General features: G+C 43.6%; 1 protein-coding gene across 1 annotated transcript in view; it reads right to left on the bottom strand.

The window, feature by feature from the left end:
- The window catches only part of LOC115198125 (VPS10 domain-containing receptor SorCS1-like), a 177,241-nt gene that overhangs the window by 60,410 nt on the left and 98,064 nt on the right, over positions 1-18,767 (bottom strand). Inside the window, exon 2 of the mRNA XM_029759822.1 lies at positions 3,471-3,538. Coding sequence (XP_029615682.1) covers positions 3,471-3,538 — 68 coding nt within the window. The remainder of the gene's footprint in view (positions 1-3,470; positions 3,539-18,767) is intronic.

The following is an 18,767-nucleotide window of genomic DNA, read 5'->3' as shown; positions in this document are numbered from 1 at the left end:
CCCCTCTTCCCTCTTCCCCTCTTTCCCCCTTCCCCTCTTCCCCTCTTCCCATCTCCCTCTTCCCCTCTTAAACAACTCATCAACTCCCTCTCTACAATCTCTCATCTCCCCCTCTTGCCCCCTCTTCCCCCTCTTCCCCTCTTCCCCTCTTGCATACCACGCCTCAGTTCCCCTCTTCCCCTCTCCCCCTCTTCTCCCCTCTTCCCCCTCTTCCATCTTCACCTCTCCCCTCTCTTCCCCTCTTTCCCCTCTTCCCCTCTTCCCCTCTTCCCCTCTTTGTTCCCCTCTCCCCCTTCCCTCTTCCCCTCTTCCCCTCTTCCCCTCTTCCCCTCTTCCCCTCTTCTTCTCTCCATCACTGTCTTTTCCCCTTTGTCGCTCTATCGCTCTTTTTCCTCTTTCCCTTGTCTCTGAAAGAATCAATAAAGAGAGGGAAGAGAGCCTGAGAGTGAGAGAGAGGTGTGTGAGTGTGAGGGGAATAATGTTGTCCACATTACAATCTCAGTATAGCTGTAATTGGCTATAACGCTCCTCTTGGTAGGTCTCTGGTCTCATATGGAGCTATTGTAAAATGTTCCTTACAAGGAAAATCATTATTTTATTCAAACGCAAACTGTGTCTTTTCGATATAAACCTTTTTTGATATAAACATCCTCGGTTGCCTCAATTTCATAGCAACCATGCCCTTTCACATCACAAAGAGAGCCGTTCTCGTGAGAAAAGGGAATGTTTTGGTCTCTTCGTCGAGCGTGCTCCAGCTGAGGATCCTGGGACAGCCATAACAGATTCAAAGCCCAGGTTATCGGAGCCAGAGACACAGCATTAAACTCCCATGGCTGACGTCAGAGCTATGGAGATGGGAGCCAAAACTCCACAGAACATGAAGAAGAACAAAGAACACTGGTAGGAGACAAGCGAGCAACTGAGGTCTTCAAAAAAATCAATCCCATAAGCCACTTTGAAGCGTTTGGTTTATCCTTAACTTTTTCAACTCTGTCGTATCTGAACATAACCCTAAACAGACAGGTTTTACACAGAGAGTTGTGTCAGCAGGGGCAAAAGCACATACACTATTCTGAAGCGTATAATTGACCAGCACTTTAAATGATCAATATTTAGTCGTCCCCGCTGTGCCTGAGCGAGATCTGTATCAGATCAATCACCTTTGATATTCTCTTAGAATGAAATAAAATCAAGATGACGATATTCTGTGAGAGATCTTTGAGAATTTAGTCATGTGAAAGATAGCCAGTTGGAGCAGCTTGGATCCCTCCCACTCCGTCTCTCCGGAGCCCAGTTCACATAGGATTGTCTCACACCACAAACCCATTATCCGCTCTGGCTTAATCCTGATTGGAAAAATATGGGACCGCTATACCCCTCCCATCCCCCCCCCCCCCCCCCCTCTTCAAGCATCCGGGGAAGACTGGGGCCGGGATTGCTGGGATCACCGCTGTTGATGTTCATTTGGCTTTCAGCTGAGTCATAGGAAGGTACAGAGACAGTTTGGGGACCACATGCATGGGTTTCTCACAGACCTTTTTAATCTTAACCAGAACCTCTCTCCAATTTAGGAGAATTGACAAGAAGAACTGAGAAAGTAAAGGAGGGGTAAACAGACAGGCAGAAGTACAGGCAGATGTATCCATCTGTCTCATTTCACCTTGCAGTGGTTGATGTAGCCCACACAAAGAAATCATCACCGACTTTCAAGCCAGTCTGAAGGACTCCAAAGGCAAGCCACGTCGGATGACAGGCGCCTAAACCCACTGACCCAGAAGCCTCACAGAAGTTCCTCTCTCCCTTCTTCTCAGCTAACTTTCCTCCAGAGCTGTGCCTCACATTGCCTGGCGTCTTGATCTACACCACCTGACAGTGAGGTGCTGAGCCCATTAATCTCCCCCATCTTCCCCACCGTTTGATCCCATGCTTGACGACATCAAAGTCCAGGCTCAAGGACAGTGGAGGTGGCAGTGCAACTGCACAGCCATTCTGGAGCTGACAGGAATCCGACGCCCACACACACATAATAACAGCACAACAACACCACGGCGGCCATTTTGGCTCCTGACAAAAACATGCTAATTCTCTTCACCGTTCACGGACAATAACGAAGGGAGGCTAACAACGTGCCGGATTTGTAATTTAAATTTGAGCTTGTTTAGATTCTTTCAACTTCTCTTTTTTTTCCGACCAGACTGGTTTGTCATGGTGAACCTTAAAAATGATTCATGAATTACAACAATTAAAACATCAACAGGAGCAGGGGGGAAATGGTATGTGCATTATTCATATGACTGCTAGAGGGAGACAAGCAGTCACAGCTAATGAGCGGCCAGCCTTTTGAAGTGCAGAGGACCCACAGTGAGGTACAGGGAAGTAATGAAGCACTATCGTGAGACCACAGGAGGGGAGGACAGCTCGTAATAAGGTCTGGAACGAAGAAAATGGAATGGCTTCAAACACAGGGGGAACAATGTATTTGATACCATTCCACCTATTCCATTCCAGCCGTTACCACCAGCCCGTCCTCCCCAATTGTGGTGCCATCAACCTCCTGTGCGTGAGACAATTTTACTGTTTGAAGGCTTTCTATTTCTGTCATTAGAACCAGGACCCTGCCACTTGAGGGTTTATGTTTTAGAATAACAAAATGTCTGTGTTAGAGTGATTGGTTCTGAGCTTCTGAGTCTCTGAAACGGAGAACAGTGGAGATGTCACTGCTGACTGGCCAGTTCTACTAAGTAGAAGCTGCTGTGGTCTGCCCATCAGGCCGAGTCGTGACCCTGTCTCCCTGGCACCAGACGGTGCCCACTGTCCTGCCCTGTGCCACACTGATTAGCTATCTGTCCAAACAGATGCCCGCTCTCGCCCCATGCCACCGACCCACTTTCTCTCTTTCCCAGCCCCAGCTGATGTTTTGTCGTTCTTCCAAACTGTTCTGTCCGTACTCGGTGCCAGTGTGTCTTCTGAGAAGCACAGCAATGAGATAAACCGACCCACCACCCTTTAAAGGTGCACTATGCAGAAATCACTCTGCCATTATTTCCTGGTTGCTAAAACTCTAATAGTTTGCATAATTTCAGTTTTTGTGACAAAACAAGACAGTACAGTGTAGAGAATCATTGTACCATCTAAACCGCTGTGAAATATATTTTCCATAACCAAAAATATTGTTTTTCAGCTGTTTAAAGCTGGTGTACAAAACCGAAAGTAAAAAAACACTAAAACCAAACTTAAGAACAGGAAGAATAGAAATAGCGCACATAGATCTACTGCTTCTTAGACTCGATTTCAATGAGAATGACAGATCTATGACTCACATTTCTATGTGAATTTGGTCGGGTCGCCAAAAAAGTTACATATTGCCACTTTAACCTCACAGTGAGTCCCTGTTCTGATAGGTGGACTGGGCTGTGGCGCCGACATAACCTAAACAGGTACTATAAACAAACACAGCCTTTTGAGCTTACCTCCAGAGGGAGCTCTCCAGGACCTTGCTGGAGTCGACGTGGTAATACTTGGTCAGGATGAGAATGACCTGAGGAAGATGAAGAGGAGAGAGGAAGAGAGGAAGATGAAGGGTGAGTCTCAACAGTACAATATAAACTGAAACACTTTCACAGATATGGCATGGTAAGTATTGCAATAGCAGTATTTGGTTTGATTAAAAATGATTCCAAAATGTATTTTGAAACTTCTTTCCCTGGGCTGTGGCTGTAATGCTGATGATGAACTGTTTGAGGGAACACAGAGAGACTATTACCCTGTGCAAATTGCTGTCTTGTTTTTACACTTTCATTTTAGAAGGAAATGTTTACAGAGTAGTCCCCATGCAAGCCATATGATGTGTCTTGTTTAACGTTGAATATCATTTCAGGAGGCGCTTCAAATATTAAACCCTTTTACAATTTTATACAAGTACAAGTGCTGAACATCAGGTTTTGTGGGGAAGAAAAGCTGCCTTTGATATACAACTCAACAGAGACCTATATCATTCATAGAACCAGAGCATCTCGCCCATAGTACAAAAACATTCACGTGTGTGTGTGTGTGTGTGTGTGTGTTTCTGTGTGTGTGTGTGTGTGTGTGTGTGTGTGTGTGTGTGTGTGTGTGTGTGTGTGTGTGTGTGCTTGCGTGTGTCCCACTCCTTCATTGGTCTTTCATATTTTCGGAGAACTCCCCGATTTTGACAGCAGTGCGGCCTGCTGGGCGTGCGTTGCCATGGCGAGGGATGCCGGCGGTTCAGAGAGAGAGCAGTTAGCCCCTTGGAGGTGTTATTGGCAGGTCAGTGGAGTGAGCTGTTAGGATCCAGGGAAGAACACACTGGGCCTTACTGCACTGGGGCTGGTAGTAGCTGATTGGTCCAAGGCCCTGGCCAGGAGCAGAGGCCTACAGAAGGCTGTGTTGAAGATGGCAGCTCTGACGAGACTTCAGTGTATGAACCACAGTGCAGAGTATAGGTCTTCACGGGTCCAAAAAGTTGGATCCGTTCCCAAAATGAACCTGGAGATTTCCCACCGGGCCTGATATGTTCCGAATAGTCCGGCCTAGGTTCTGGCCTTTCTAGGGAGTTTTTCCTAGCCACCGCGCTTCTACATCTGCATTACTTGCTGTTTGGGGTTTTAGGCTGTGTTTCTGTACAGCACTTTGTGTAAAAAGGGCTTTATAAATAAATTTGATTGAAATTTGATAGATTTTTTCAAGTTGGCTGGATGTCCTTTGGGTGGTGGAACATTCTTGATACACACAGGAAACTGTTGAGCGTGACAAACCCAGCAGTGTTGCAGTTCTTGACACAAAGCGGTGTGCCTGGCACCTATTACCTACTACCATACCCCGTTCAAGGGCACTTAAATATTGTGTCTTGCCCATTCACCCTCTGATTGGCACACATACACAATCCATGTCTCAAGGCTTAAAAATCCTTCTTTAACCTGTCTCCTCTCCTTCATCTACACTGATTGAAGTGGATTTAACAAGTGACATCAATATTTCTCTAGCTTTCACTTGGATTCACCTGGTCAGTCATGTAAAGAGCAGGTGTTCCTAATGTTTTGTACACTCAGTGTATGTTGCTGCTACTGTTTACTATCAGTCACTTTATTCCTAGTTATATGTACATATCTTCCTCAATTACCTCGTACCCCTGCACATTAACTCAGTACTGGAACCTCTTGTATATAGTCAGGTTATCATTACTCATAGACTCAGTACTGGAACCCCTTGTATATAGTCAGGTTATCATTACTCATAGACTCAGTACTGGAACCTCTTGTATATAGTCAGGTTATCATTACTCATAGACTCAGTACTGGAACCTCTTGTATATAGTCAGGTTATCATTACTCATAGACTCAGTACTGGAACCTCTTGTATATAGTCAGGTTATCATTACTCATAGACTCAGTACTGGAACCTCTTGTATATAGTCAGGTTATCATTACTCATAGACTCAGTACTGGAACCTCTTGTATATAGTCAGGTTATCATTACTCATAGACTCAGTACTGGAACCTCTTGTATATAGTCAGGTTATCATTACTCATAGACTCAGTACTGGAACCTCTTGTATATAGTCAGGTTATCATTACTCATAGACTCAGTACTGGAACCTCTTGTATATAGTCAGGTTATCATTACTCATTGTGTATTTATTATTTCTTTAATTATTACGTGTTTTACTTTTCTATTATTTCTCTATTTCCTCTGCATTGTTGGTAAAGGGCCCGTCAGAAAGCATTTCACTGTTAGTCTACACCTGTTCTTTACGAAGCATGTGACTAATACAATTTGGTTTGAGATGACGTGTTCATATCCATACAATTTCCATCCATTTTCAGATGAGTTGAACCTTTGACAGGCTGATGCATACTTTAGCCAATTAGAAAAGATTCATCCGTTCTAATTTGGTGTTTGTTCTCCACGGATCAGTCTGGCCAAAGCCTTCGGCCCTCAACAACCTTTAGTGTTGCCCCCTTGTGCCAGAGCAGGGCAATGCAGCTATAGGGATTTTTATTCCAAGAGGACAACAGGCCTCTTTGATGGAGGCTGAGCTAGTCTTTAAAGCCCACACTGGGACTCGAGAGAGAGAGAGTTACATTATACACATAACACAGAGTTGGTCGGTCCAAGCTCCACATCTCGTACCGACCACTGAGTGGAACACTGAGTGTACTTTGAGAGTAGCTCCAATCCCCATTCCACAATAGAGAGCTGAGTTCTATCAAAGGCACTCTACAGACTCTCAAGACACTTTGGCTCAAAGCTACTCCAGCTCAAAGTTCCATCCCTGGGGTAGCTTGGGGTTCCAAAGACACTTTGAGGCCAGTGGAACGGAAACGTCAACAATCCCTCAAAGCCCTGCATTATAGACCAAAATTGGTTAAAGAAAACTGTGATAAATCAAAAATTATAACAGTTTCATTTAAGGACCAAAAAATTGACAGCTGTGCCATATAGATTGCAAAATAGTTGGGAAGAGATTATCGATGTACTGATTCCATGGCACATGGTTTATGAACTGATACACAAAACAACGCCGGATTCAAAACTTAAAGTTTTTCAATTTAAATTATTATACAAAATTCTTGGAACCAATAGAATGTTATATATATGGGGGATACAATCTTCCCAGCTCTGCAGATTTTGCTGCAAAGAGGCAGAATCAGTAGATCATTTGTTTTGGTACGGCCCATGTGTAGCTTGTTTTTGGTCGCAGGTTCAGGAATGGATGAACAATTGCAACATTTATCTGGAGCTAACTCTGCAAATAACACTGATGGGTGACTTGAAAAGTCATAATCAATTGATCAATAATATAATAATACTCTTAGCAAAAATGTTTATCTATAATTTACAATCTGTAGAAACTATGAGAATAGAAATATTCAGAACTTTGGTGAAACATCACAGCACAGTTTAAAAATATATGGCAAATATAAATCAAAACTGGATGGTGTTCAGAGATAGATGGGAGGGGTTGAGTGGAGCTGAAGGATGGGACTGGATGGTGTTCAGAGATAGATGGGAGGGGTTGAGTGGAGCTGAAGGATGGGACTGGATGGTGTTCAGAGATAGATGGGAGGGGTTGAGTGGAGCTGAAGGATGGGACTGGATGGTGTTCAGAGATAGATGGGAGGGGTTGAGGAGAGCTGAAGGATGGGACTGGATGGTGTTCAGAGATAGATGGGAGGGGTTGAGTGGAGCTGAAGGATGGGACTGGATGGTGTTCAGAGATAGATGGGAGGGGTTGAGTGGAGCTGAAGGATGGGACTGGATGGTGTTCAGAGATAGATGGGAGGGGTTGAGTGGAGCTGAAGGATGGGACTGGATGGTGTTCAGAGATAGATGGGAGGGGTTGAGTGGAGCTGAAGGATGGGACTGGATGGTGTTCAGAGATAGATGGGAGGGGTTGAGTGGAGCTGAAGGATGGGACTGGATGATGTTCAGAGATAGAAGGGAGGGGTTGAGTGGAGCTGAAGGATGGGACTGGATGGTGGTCAGAGATAGATGGGAGGGGTTGAGTGGAGCTGAAGGATGGGACTGGATGGTGTTCAGAGATAGATGGGAGGGGTTGAGTGGAGCTGAAGGATGGGACTGGATGGTGTTCAGAGATAGATGGGAGGGGTTGAGTGGAGCTGAAGGATGGGACTGGATGGTGGTCAGAGATAGATGGGAGGGGTTGAGTGGAGCTGAAGGATGGGACTGGATGGTGTTCAGAGATAGATGGGAGGGGTTGAGTGGAGCTGAAGGATGGGACTGGATGGTGTTCAGAGATAGATGGGAGGGTTGAGTGGAGCTGAAGGATGGGACTAAAAACAAACAGAAGATAACTATTGAAAAATATTCTGTGTCAGTAAAATGTATATAGAATGTAAAGTATAAACTGGAAGTAGAAGCCTAAGTGTTATTGTCCATTAGTTTAGTCCAATTAGGGGAGGGGTGGTAGGGTTAGGGGAAAATAATAAAGGATTTTTTATATTTTTTATATACATATACAGTATATATGAGGGACTGGAAATTATTCAGACAATTACATTGATGGAAGCCACAATCTATCTGCAATATTAAAGCTGAAACAAGCTCCTAAAGATTTACTCAGTTACTGCTGGGAAAGTCTATCCCCACAGATGGGAAATTGGAAAGCAGAGATAATCTGAACTTTTACTCAAAGCCATTGAAGTATGTGAAACCGGGAAGGCTCTTGTGTGACATCCTGCGATGCAGCAAGCGAGCATATCCCTCCGCCCTTGCCTGGCCGCGTGCTGCCCTACTGTGAATCAGCTAGTGACCGTGGCAACAGACTGTCAGCCTCTGTAAAGCTGTCCCTCTCTATCCACACAGCTCTAATGAGACGCCGAGTAAGACCGAGGCCTATCTGACTCTCACCAGGCAGAGACGGAATGAAACACCAACGCTGACTTTATCTGCTATGCTGAACATTTGGACTTTTGCCAATAATGTTTTTTCAAGTTTTAATTGGCCGGCTCTGGTGAGGGAAGTGAGGGAAGTGGTTTACTGACGAGTTAAGGTGTTGATGGAAGGATGGAAGAGAAGAGTAGTGGAGAAGGTAGAGGACTGGCACAGGAGAGAAGGAAGGAGACGTCTAGGTAGAACAGGTAGTTGGTCTCTAGTCAATGTCCTCAACTCTCAATTCAACATGAAAAGATAAATAGGAAGACAGGACAACTTAATACGGGGAGCTGGTGAGCGACCTCTGAACTCTGAGTGCTGGGGTCAAGAGTTCAACAAGGATCAGATTCTATAAGGCTATAAATGGTGGAAAGTATTTGGTTGTGCATTTCAGATTTCACTGGTGAAGCATTCCTCTGAAGAGCCCCACTTATACAAGATCTACTATTTCATGTAAAACAGAGTTGGGTAGTAAATGAGAGCATGCCTCTGCTAGTGTCGCCCGGACCTGGCACAACCACGTGTGCCCCTGTTTGCAATAGACAGCCCTGCATAAAAATACAGATTGCTTTGGGCGTCGCACATCAAATAGCATCCCAGACGCGTCCTGTGAAATATGAAAAAGTAAAGTGAGAGCTTTTCTGTCTTTCTCTCCACTGGGCCGACAGAGATTTGGGGCATGCATCATTCATCTGCATGTCAACATTCCTCTGGTTTTGTATCCGAACCAGCCCATAAAAACGCTGCGTCTCCAGAGAAACCCTGCGCTACACAGTCCTTTCCCTGTGCCACACAGTCCTATCCCTGCGCTACACAGTCCTATCCCTGCGCTACACAGTCCTATCCCAGCGCTACACAGTCCTATCCCTGCGCTACACAGTCCTATCCCAGCGCTACACAGTCCTATCCCTGCGCTACACAGTCCTATCCCTGCGCTACACAGTCCTATCCCTGCGCTACACAGTCCTATCTGTTGAATCTGACAATTAATCTTGCTGGTTGTACAGTCGTCTCAAATAAAACTGTGAAGGACCTCGGCGTTACTCTGGACCCTGATCTCTTTTTTCAAGAACATCTCTGTTTCAAGGACAGCTTTTTTCCATCTACTTAACATTGCAAAAATCAGAAACCTTCTGTCCAAAAATGATGCAAAAAATGAATCCATGCTTTTGTTACTTCTAGGTTGGACTACTGCCATGCTCTACTTTCCGGCTACCCGGATAAAGCACTAAATAAACTTCAGTTAGTGCTAAATACGGCTGCTAGAATCCTGACTAGAACCAAAAAATTGTATCATATTACTCCAGTGCTAGCCTCCCTACACTGGCTTCCTGTTAAGGCAAAGGCTGATTTCAAGGTTTTACTGCTAACCTACAAAGCATTACATGGGCTTGCTCCTACCTATCTTTCCGATTTGGTCCTGCCGTACATACCTACACGTACGCTATGGTCACAAGACTCAGGCCTCCTAATTGCCCCTAGAATTTTTAAGCAAACAGCTGGAGGCAGGGCTTTCTCCTATAGAGCTCTATTTTTATGGAATGGTCTGCCTACCCATGTGAGAGACGCAGACTCGGTCTCAACCTTTAAGTCTTTACTGAAGACTCATCTCTTCAGTAGGTCCTATGATTGAGTGTAGTCTGGCTCAGGAGTGTGAAGGTGAACGGAAAAGCTCTGGAGCAACGAACCACCCTTGCTGTCTCTGCCTGGCCGGTTCCCCTCTCTCCACTGGGATTCTCTGCCTCTAACCCTATTACAGGGGCTGAGTCACTGACTTACTGGTGTTCTTCCATGCCGTCCCTAGGAGGGGTGCGTCACTTGAGTGGGTTGAGTCACTGACGTGGTCTTCCTGTCTGGGGTTGGCGCCCCCCCTTGGTTTGTGCCATGGCGGAGATCTTTGTGGGCTATACTCGGCCTTGTCTTCGGACGGTAAGTTGGTGGTTGTAGACATCCCTCTAGTGGTGTGGGGGCTGTGCTTTGGCAAAGTGGGTAGGGTTATATCCTGCCTGTTTGGCCCTGTCCGAGGGTATCATCAGGCTCATCAGGGCCACAGTGTCTTCTGATCCCTCCTGTCTCAGCCTCCAGTATTTATGCTGCAGTAGTTTATGTGCCGGGGGGCTAGGGTCAGTCTGTAACATCTGGAGAATTTCTCGTGTCTTATCCGGTGTCCTGTGTGAATTTAAGTATGCTCTCTCTAATTCTCTCTCTCTTTCTCTCTTTCTTTCTTTCTCTCTCTCGGAGGACCTGAGCCCTAGGACCATACCTCAGGACTACCTGGCATGATGACTCCTTGCTGTCCCCAGTCCACCTGGCCGTGCTGCTGCTCCAGTTTCAACTGTTCTGCCTGCGGCTATGGAACCCTGACCTGTTCACTGGACGTGCTACCTGTCCCAGACCTGCTGTTTTCAACTATCTAGAGACAGCAGGAGCGGTAGAGATACTCTCAATGATCGGCTATGAAAAGCCAACTGACATTTACTCTTGAGGTGCTGACCTGTTGCACCCTCGACAACTACTGTGATTATTATTATTTGACCATGCTGGACATTTATGAACATTTGAACATCTTGCCCATGTTCTGTTATAATCTCCACCCAGCACAGCCAGAAGAGGACTGGCCACCCCTCATAGCCTGGTTCCTCTCTAGGTTTCTTCCTAGGTTCCGGCCTTTATAGGGAGTTTTTCCTAGCCACCGTGCTTCTACACCTGCATTACTTGCTGTTTGGGGTTTTAGGCTGGGTTTCTGTACAGCACTTTGAGATATCAGCTGATGTAAGAAGGGCTATATAAATACATTTGATTTGATTTGATATCCCTGCGCTACACAGTCCTTTCCCTGCGCTACACAGTCCTATCCCTGTGCTACACAGTCCTTTCCCTGCGCTACACAGTCCTTTCCCTGCGCTACACAGTCCTTTCCCTGTGCTACACAGTCCTATCCCTGCGCCACACAGTCCTATCCCTGTGCTACACTGGTTTGAAACTGAGTTTGAGGCTGAGTTCTGCACGATGGGAAGATCATTTTTCTTTAGAGAAGTGGTGGACAGGGAAAGTACAAATGCTACCATGAATCACTATGAGGAGGAGGCAGACGGAGCGTTCTGTTGGCGACGGCGTGCCTCCCCTCCATGACAAAATTGCTGAATAGTGGAGAAGCTTGATCCCACCGCTTCCACCAACGGGCACTGGCCGGAGACCGAGAATGCAGCTTGGCAGGCCCCAACTACAACTTATTTTACTGAAAGGAAAAGTTTGGCACATCCGAAAGGTCTTAACAGAGCAGCAGCTTAGAACGATCTTCCTGTTATTCGGAACAAGTTAATTATAAATACAAAAATGAATCACAACAACTGGAGCCTACATAGATCTGCAAATATGTCAAGTCGAGAGAGACAAAGTCTGAGTGGTCATTTCGGAATGAACCACGACAGAAAAGCATCGTGTGGGCATTTTATTGACTGCAAAGTAAGTAATAGGTCATTTGTGAAGCAATTGACCCTGGAAGAGTGTTTCCTTTCAACAAATACATATCCTATTCACATTACTTTTCTATTCATTACAGCAGTACAAACACTGGAAACTCCAAGCATTTCACGTTAAGAGTTTCATAAAAATAAAAACATTTTTTGCCACAACGTCCATGCAACCTTGTGGCAACATTGTCGCAGTCTTGATGGTGACCCACTGTGGGAATGTTGTTTGTCAGCCTCTGGATGACATTTACAGGGGAAACGTCAACTGGGAAGTCAGGACCCCTGAATAACAACACACAGTTACAAGAGCCCCCAGTGAGCCCTTTACACCAGCGACACAGCTGATCATGAAGTCCAGCTTCACATCACCATCTTGTCTTTTTTTTCTTCCCTTGAGACATTCTGCTACACTGGGGGTCTCATTGAGAAGCTATCAATCAGCTTTCGAAGAGAGAGGAGAAGAGTTTGGTGAAAGGAAAGGGAATGAACAGAAAGAAAGAGAGCACGGATAAAGAGAGAGACGAGAAGTGCCAGAGTTGGAGAGAACGAAGAAGAACGCAGTCATTCATTTTTAAGGCAAAATCTGTGAAATACAATCACTCTATCAGAGTGTATGACCCCTTGGAGGCGAGCACATTCTCCAGAATACAGACCACACACAGATACACTTTTCATCACAGTCGGGAAAAACAGGATTCCCGGCCAATTCAATTTGAGGAGTGACTTCGCTTTGCCTCCTCTTAACCCACTAGAGTGTACACAGACACACACGGACACACACGTATACACGCATAGACACACGGACACACGCGTATACAAACGTACACACACGTACACACACGTACACACACGTACACACACGGACACACACGTACACACACGGACACACGGACATACGTACACACACGTACACACACGGACACACACGGACACACACGTATACACACGGACACACACGGACACACACGTATACACACGGACACACACGGACACACACGTATACACACGGACACACACGGACACGCACAAACACAAGCCTATTCTCTTTCATTCTCACATACATTAAAAGTACTCACTCTCCCTCCCTCCCTCCCTCCCTCTCTTAATATCTTAGCTAGGTCACAATTACCTCCATTCCTCTCCTTCAATAGCAGTGATAATCAGGGCATTGCCCATTCAGATCTCAGCGTTCGACAACCTCAAGCGGTCATGTCTGTTTGAACACGTTTCTACACGGACCTCAACCCTCCCTCTGAAGAGCCAGGCACCGGGCAGTGACCCACACACACGCAGGCCTTTCAACGGTCGTTTGAGACAGCGACCGCTCATTAAACTGCTCCGGGAGAAAGGGAGATGACTATTACAAGGGCCTGGGAGTTTTGCTGGCCCTGCAGTCTAACCAATACAAAGGATACGTCTACTAGACTAACCTTCACACACATGCTAGATTCCATACAGTCAGGCTGAGGTAGTCAGCATTCTACTGGCTGGTTCCCACTATAGGTTATCTGTCTCCTACGCTATAGTATTCTACATGACTCTATAGTATTCTACATTACTCTATAGTATTCTACATTACTCTACAATATTCTACATTACTCTATAGTATACTACATTACTCTATAGTATTCTACATTACTCTATAGTATTCTACATCACTCTATAGTATTCTACATTACTCTATAGTATTCTACATTACTCTACAATATTCTACATTACTCTATAGTATTCTACATTACTCTATAGTATTCTACATTACTCTACAGTATTCTACATTACTCTACAGTATTCTACATTACTCTATAGTATTCTACATCACTCTATAGTATTCTACATTACAGTACAGTATTCTACATTACTCTATAGTATTCTACATTACTCTATAGTATTCTACATTACTCTATAGTATTCTACATTACTCTACAGTATTCTACATTACTCTACAGTATTCTACATTACTCTATAGTATTCTACATTACTCTATAGTATTCTACATTACAGTACAGTATTCTACATTACTCTATAGTATTCTACATTACTCTATAGTATTCTACATTACTCTATAGTATTCTTCTGCTGTCTTTTACTGCTTTTGTCCTCCTTTTCTGTCTGTCTGTCAACCTGTTTTGTCTCACTCTCCCTCGTTGTTTCTGTCTGTCTGTCTGGTTCTCTACCCCTCGTTGTTTCTGTCTGTCTGTCTGGTTCACTACCCCTCGATGTGTCTGTCTGTCTGTCTGGTTCACTACCCCTCGATGTGTCTGTCTGTCTGTCTGGTTCACTAGCCCTCGTTGTTTCTGTCTGTCTGTCTGGTTCACTAGCCCTCGTTGTTTCTGTCTGCTTCACTCTCCCTCGTTGTTTCTGTCTGTCTGGTTCACTACCCCTTGTTGTGTCTGTCTGTCTGTCTGTCTGCTTCACTACCCCTCGATGTGTCTGTCTGTCTGTCTGCTTCACTCTTCCTCGTTGTGTCTGTCTGTCTGTCTGCTTCACTCCCCCTCGTTGTTTCTGTCTGTCTGGTTCACTAGCCCTCGTTGTTTCTGTCTGTCTGTCTGCTTCATTCTCCCTCGTTGTTTCTGTCTGTCTGGTTCACTACCCCTTGTTGTGTCTGTCTGTCTGTCTGCTTCACTACCCCTTGTTGTGACTGTCTGTCTGTCTGTCTGGTTCATTCTCCCTCGTTGTTTCTGTCTGTCTGTCTGTCTGGTTCACTAGCCCTCATTGTTTCTGTCTGTCTGTCTGCTTCACTCCCCCTCGTGTCTGTCTGTCTGTCTGGTTCACTAGCCCTCATTGTTTCTGTCTGTCTGTCTGGTTCACTCCCCCTCGTGTCTGTCTGTCTGTCTGGTTCACTAGCCCTCATTGTTTCTGTCTGGTTCACTAGCCCTCATTGTTTCTGTCTGGTTCACTAGCCCTTGTGGTGTCTGTCTGTCTGTCTGCTTCATTCTCCCTCGTTGTTTCTGTCTGTCTGTCTGGTTCATTCTCCCTCGTTGTTTCTGTCTGTCTGTCTGTCTGTCTGGTTCATTCTCCCTCGTTGTGTCTGTCTGTCTGTCTGGTTCACTAGCCCTCATTGTTTCTGTCTGTCTGTCTGGTTCACTCTCCCTCGTTGTGTCTGTCTGTCTGTCTGGTTCACTAGCCCTCATTGTTTCTGTCTGTCTGTCTGGTTCACTCTCCCTCGTTGTGTCTGTCTGTCTGTCTGGTTCACTCTCCCTCGTTGTGTCTGTCTGTCTGTCTGGTTCACTCCCCCTCGTGTCTGCCTGTCTGTCTGGTTCACTCCCCCTCGTGTCTGTCTGTCTGTCTGGTTCACTAGCCCTCATTGTTTGGTTTAGTTTTTGTTTTTCTTCTCCTGCTCTCCCTCTTTCTTTTCACGTCACTTTCTCCTGTTCTTCCTGATATATATCTGATTCATGTCTGTAATTAAAGTCTCATCCAATCCTTTGTCTGTTTATGTAGTCGAGACGATCTAGATAGAGACAGAAAATAACATGGCATGCAGGGCATGCACACAAACACACACATCTATCCATCTATCTATAATTTATCCATCCATCTATAATCTATCATCTATCTATAATCTATCATCGATCTATCCATCCATCTATAATCTATCTATCTATCTATAATCTATCATCTATCTATAATCTATCATCTATCTATAATATATCCATCAATCTATAATCTATCCATCCATCCATCCATCCATCCATCCATCCATCCATCCATCCATCCATCCATCCATCTATCTATCCATCCAATCAGTTATTTAATTTTTCTATTTGAAATCCCTCACATTAATTAAACCTTATCAAACAACATGGATGAGTAAACTCTTCAAAACAAAACAACTCAGTTCATAGCTGATACTTTAATCCAAAACAAAACAACTCAGTTCATAGCTGATACTTTAATCCAAAACAAAACAACTCAGTTCATAGCTGATACTTTAATCCAAAACAAAACAACTCAGTTCATAGCTGATACTTTAATCCAAAACAAAACAACTCAGTTCATAGCTGATACTTTAATCCAAAACAAAACAACTCAGTTCATAGCTGATACTTTAATCCAAAACAAAACAACTCAGTTCATAGCTGATACTTTAATCCAAACCAAAACAACTCAGTTCATAGCTGATACTTTAATCCAAAACAAAACAACTCAGTTCATAGCTGATACTTTAATCCAAAACAAAACAACTCAGTTCATAGCTGATACTTTAATCCAAAACAAAACAACTCAGTTCATACCTGATACTTTAATCCAAAACAAAACAACTCAGTTCATAGCTGATACTTTAATCCAAAACAAAACAACTCAGTTCATAGCTGATACTTTAATCCAAAACAAAACAACTCAGTTCATAGCTGATACTTTAATCCAAAACAAAACAACTCAGTTCATAGCTGATACTTTAATCCAAAACAAAACAACTCAGTTCATAGCTGATACTTTAATCCAAAACAAAACAACTCAGTTCATACCTGATACTTTAATCCAAAACAAAACAACTCAGTTCATACCTGATACTTTAATCCAAAACAAAACAACTCAGTTCATAGCTGATACTTTAATCCAAAACAAAAGAACTCAGTTCATACCTGATACTTTAATCCAAAACAAAACAACTCAGTTCATAGCTGATACTTTAATCCAAAACAAAACAACTCAGTTCATAGCTGATACTTTAATCCAAAACAAAACAACTCAGTTCATAGCTGATACTTTAATCCAAAACAAAACAACTCAGTTCATAGCTGATACTTTAATCCAAAACAAAACAACTCAGTTCATAGCTGATACTTTAATCCAAAACAAAACAACTCAGTTCATAGCTGATACTTTAATCCAAAACAAAACAACTCAGTTCATAGCTGATACTTTAATCCAAAACAAAACAACTCAGTTCATAGCTGATACTTTAATCCAAAACAAAACAACTCAGTTCATAGCTTATACTTTAATCCAAAACAAAACAACTCAGTTCATACCGGATACTTTAATCCAAAACAAAACAACTCAGTTCATACCTGATACTTTAATCCAAAACAAAACAACTCAGTTCATACCTGATACTTTAATCCAAAACAAAACAACTCAGCTCATACCTGATACTTTAATCCAAAACAAAACAACTCAGTTCATAGCTGATACTTTAATCCAAAACAAAACAACTCAGTTCATAGCTGATACTTTAATCCAAAACAAAACAACTCAGTTCATAGCTGATACTTTAATCCAAACAAAACAACTCAGTTCATAGCTGATACTTTAATCCAAAACAAACAACTCAGTTCATAGCTGATACTTTAATCCAAAACAAAACAACTCAGTTCATAGCTGATACTTTAATCCAAAACAAAACAACTCAGTTCATAGCTGATACTTTAATCCAAACCAAAACAACTCAGTTCATAGCTGATACTTTAATCCAAAACAAAACAACTCAGTTCATAGCTGATACTTTAATCAAACCAAAACAACTCAGTTCATACCTGATACTTTAATCCAAAACAAAACAACTCAATTCATAGCTGATACTTTAATCCAAAACAAAACAACTCAGTTCATACCTGATACTTTAATCCAAACCAAAACAACTCAGTTCATAGCTGATACTTTAATCCAAACCAAAACAACTCAGTTCATACCTGATACTTTAATCCAAAACAAAACAACTCAGTTCATACCTGATACTTTAATCCAAACCAAAACAACTCAGTTCATAGCTGATACTTTAATCCAAAACAAAACAACTCAGTTCATAGCTGATACTTTAATCCAAACCAAAACAACTCAGTTCATAGCTGATACTTTAATCCAAAACAAAAGAACTCAGTTCATACCTGATACTTTAATCCAAACCAAAACAACTCAGTTCATAGCTGATACTTTAATCCAAAACAAAACAACTCAGTTCATAGCTGATACTTTAATCCAAAACCCAATTGTACACATAAAAACACAAACTTCATAACAACACTGTCTGGCATAGACCATGTATGTAATGTATTCTATGGATATTAAGTTCTGTTTTTAATAATAGAGGCTGCTGGAGATGGACTGACAGTCTTAAAAAGTCAATAGTACCAGCAGGATTGAGACTGAGCCCTCAGACGTATGATACTCCACTGCAGGGAGGGAGGGAGGGAGAGAGAGAGAGAGAAAGAGAGAGAGAGATGAAATGAGAGAGATAGAGAGAGCGCAAGATGAAGGGGGGCTGGCTTAATTGACGTCCACGGCGCCCGGGGAGCAGTTGTTGTTGGGTTAACTGCCTTACTCAAGGGCATAAACAGTGACCTTTCGGTTACTGGCCCAACGTTTGAGAGAGAGAGAGAGACAGAGAGAGAGAGACAGAAACAGAGAGACAGAAACAAAGAGACAGAGAGAGAGAGCTCTGGGGTTGAAGCTCTGATGAGTTGTTCCATCTCATTGACTGAGTGATCGATGTGACTCATCCAGGGCCCATGGATTACTGCTGGCCCCCTGGGCCTCAGATTCGTCCATCGATAGTGGTAGACATAGGGGGTGGAGTGTGCCCTGCTGGGGATGGAACCAAGGGCTGGCCTGGGTCTAGGGGTGAAGGTTGGGTGTTGGGTTGAAACCCAGAGGTGATGGGTTCTTGGATGTCCTTACTTGGACAGACAGAGGGGATGAGGGGTGAGAGAAGAGAGCTGGAGATTGAACCAAGGCTGGAGGGTCTTGATATTGGGTCGATCAAGTCCTGGCTTGAACTATGACTGCAAAGATATCAAATCATATCAAATGTTTATTTGTCACATGTGCCGAATACAACAACCTTACCGTGAATACCTGTTGTATTTCACCTTACCGTGAAATGCTTACTCACATAATATGATGCTGGGAGCTAGGTGGTGTACTCTTGTTACATCTATC

The sequence above is a fragment of the Salmo trutta genome, chromosome 8, assembly GCF_901001165.1.
Source record: "Salmo trutta chromosome 8, fSalTru1.1, whole genome shotgun sequence".
Taxonomy (NCBI): domain Eukaryota; kingdom Metazoa; phylum Chordata; class Actinopteri; order Salmoniformes; family Salmonidae; genus Salmo; species Salmo trutta.
The sequence above is the reverse complement of the archived record's forward strand: the minus strand, read 5'-3'. Positions and strand labels throughout refer to the sequence as shown.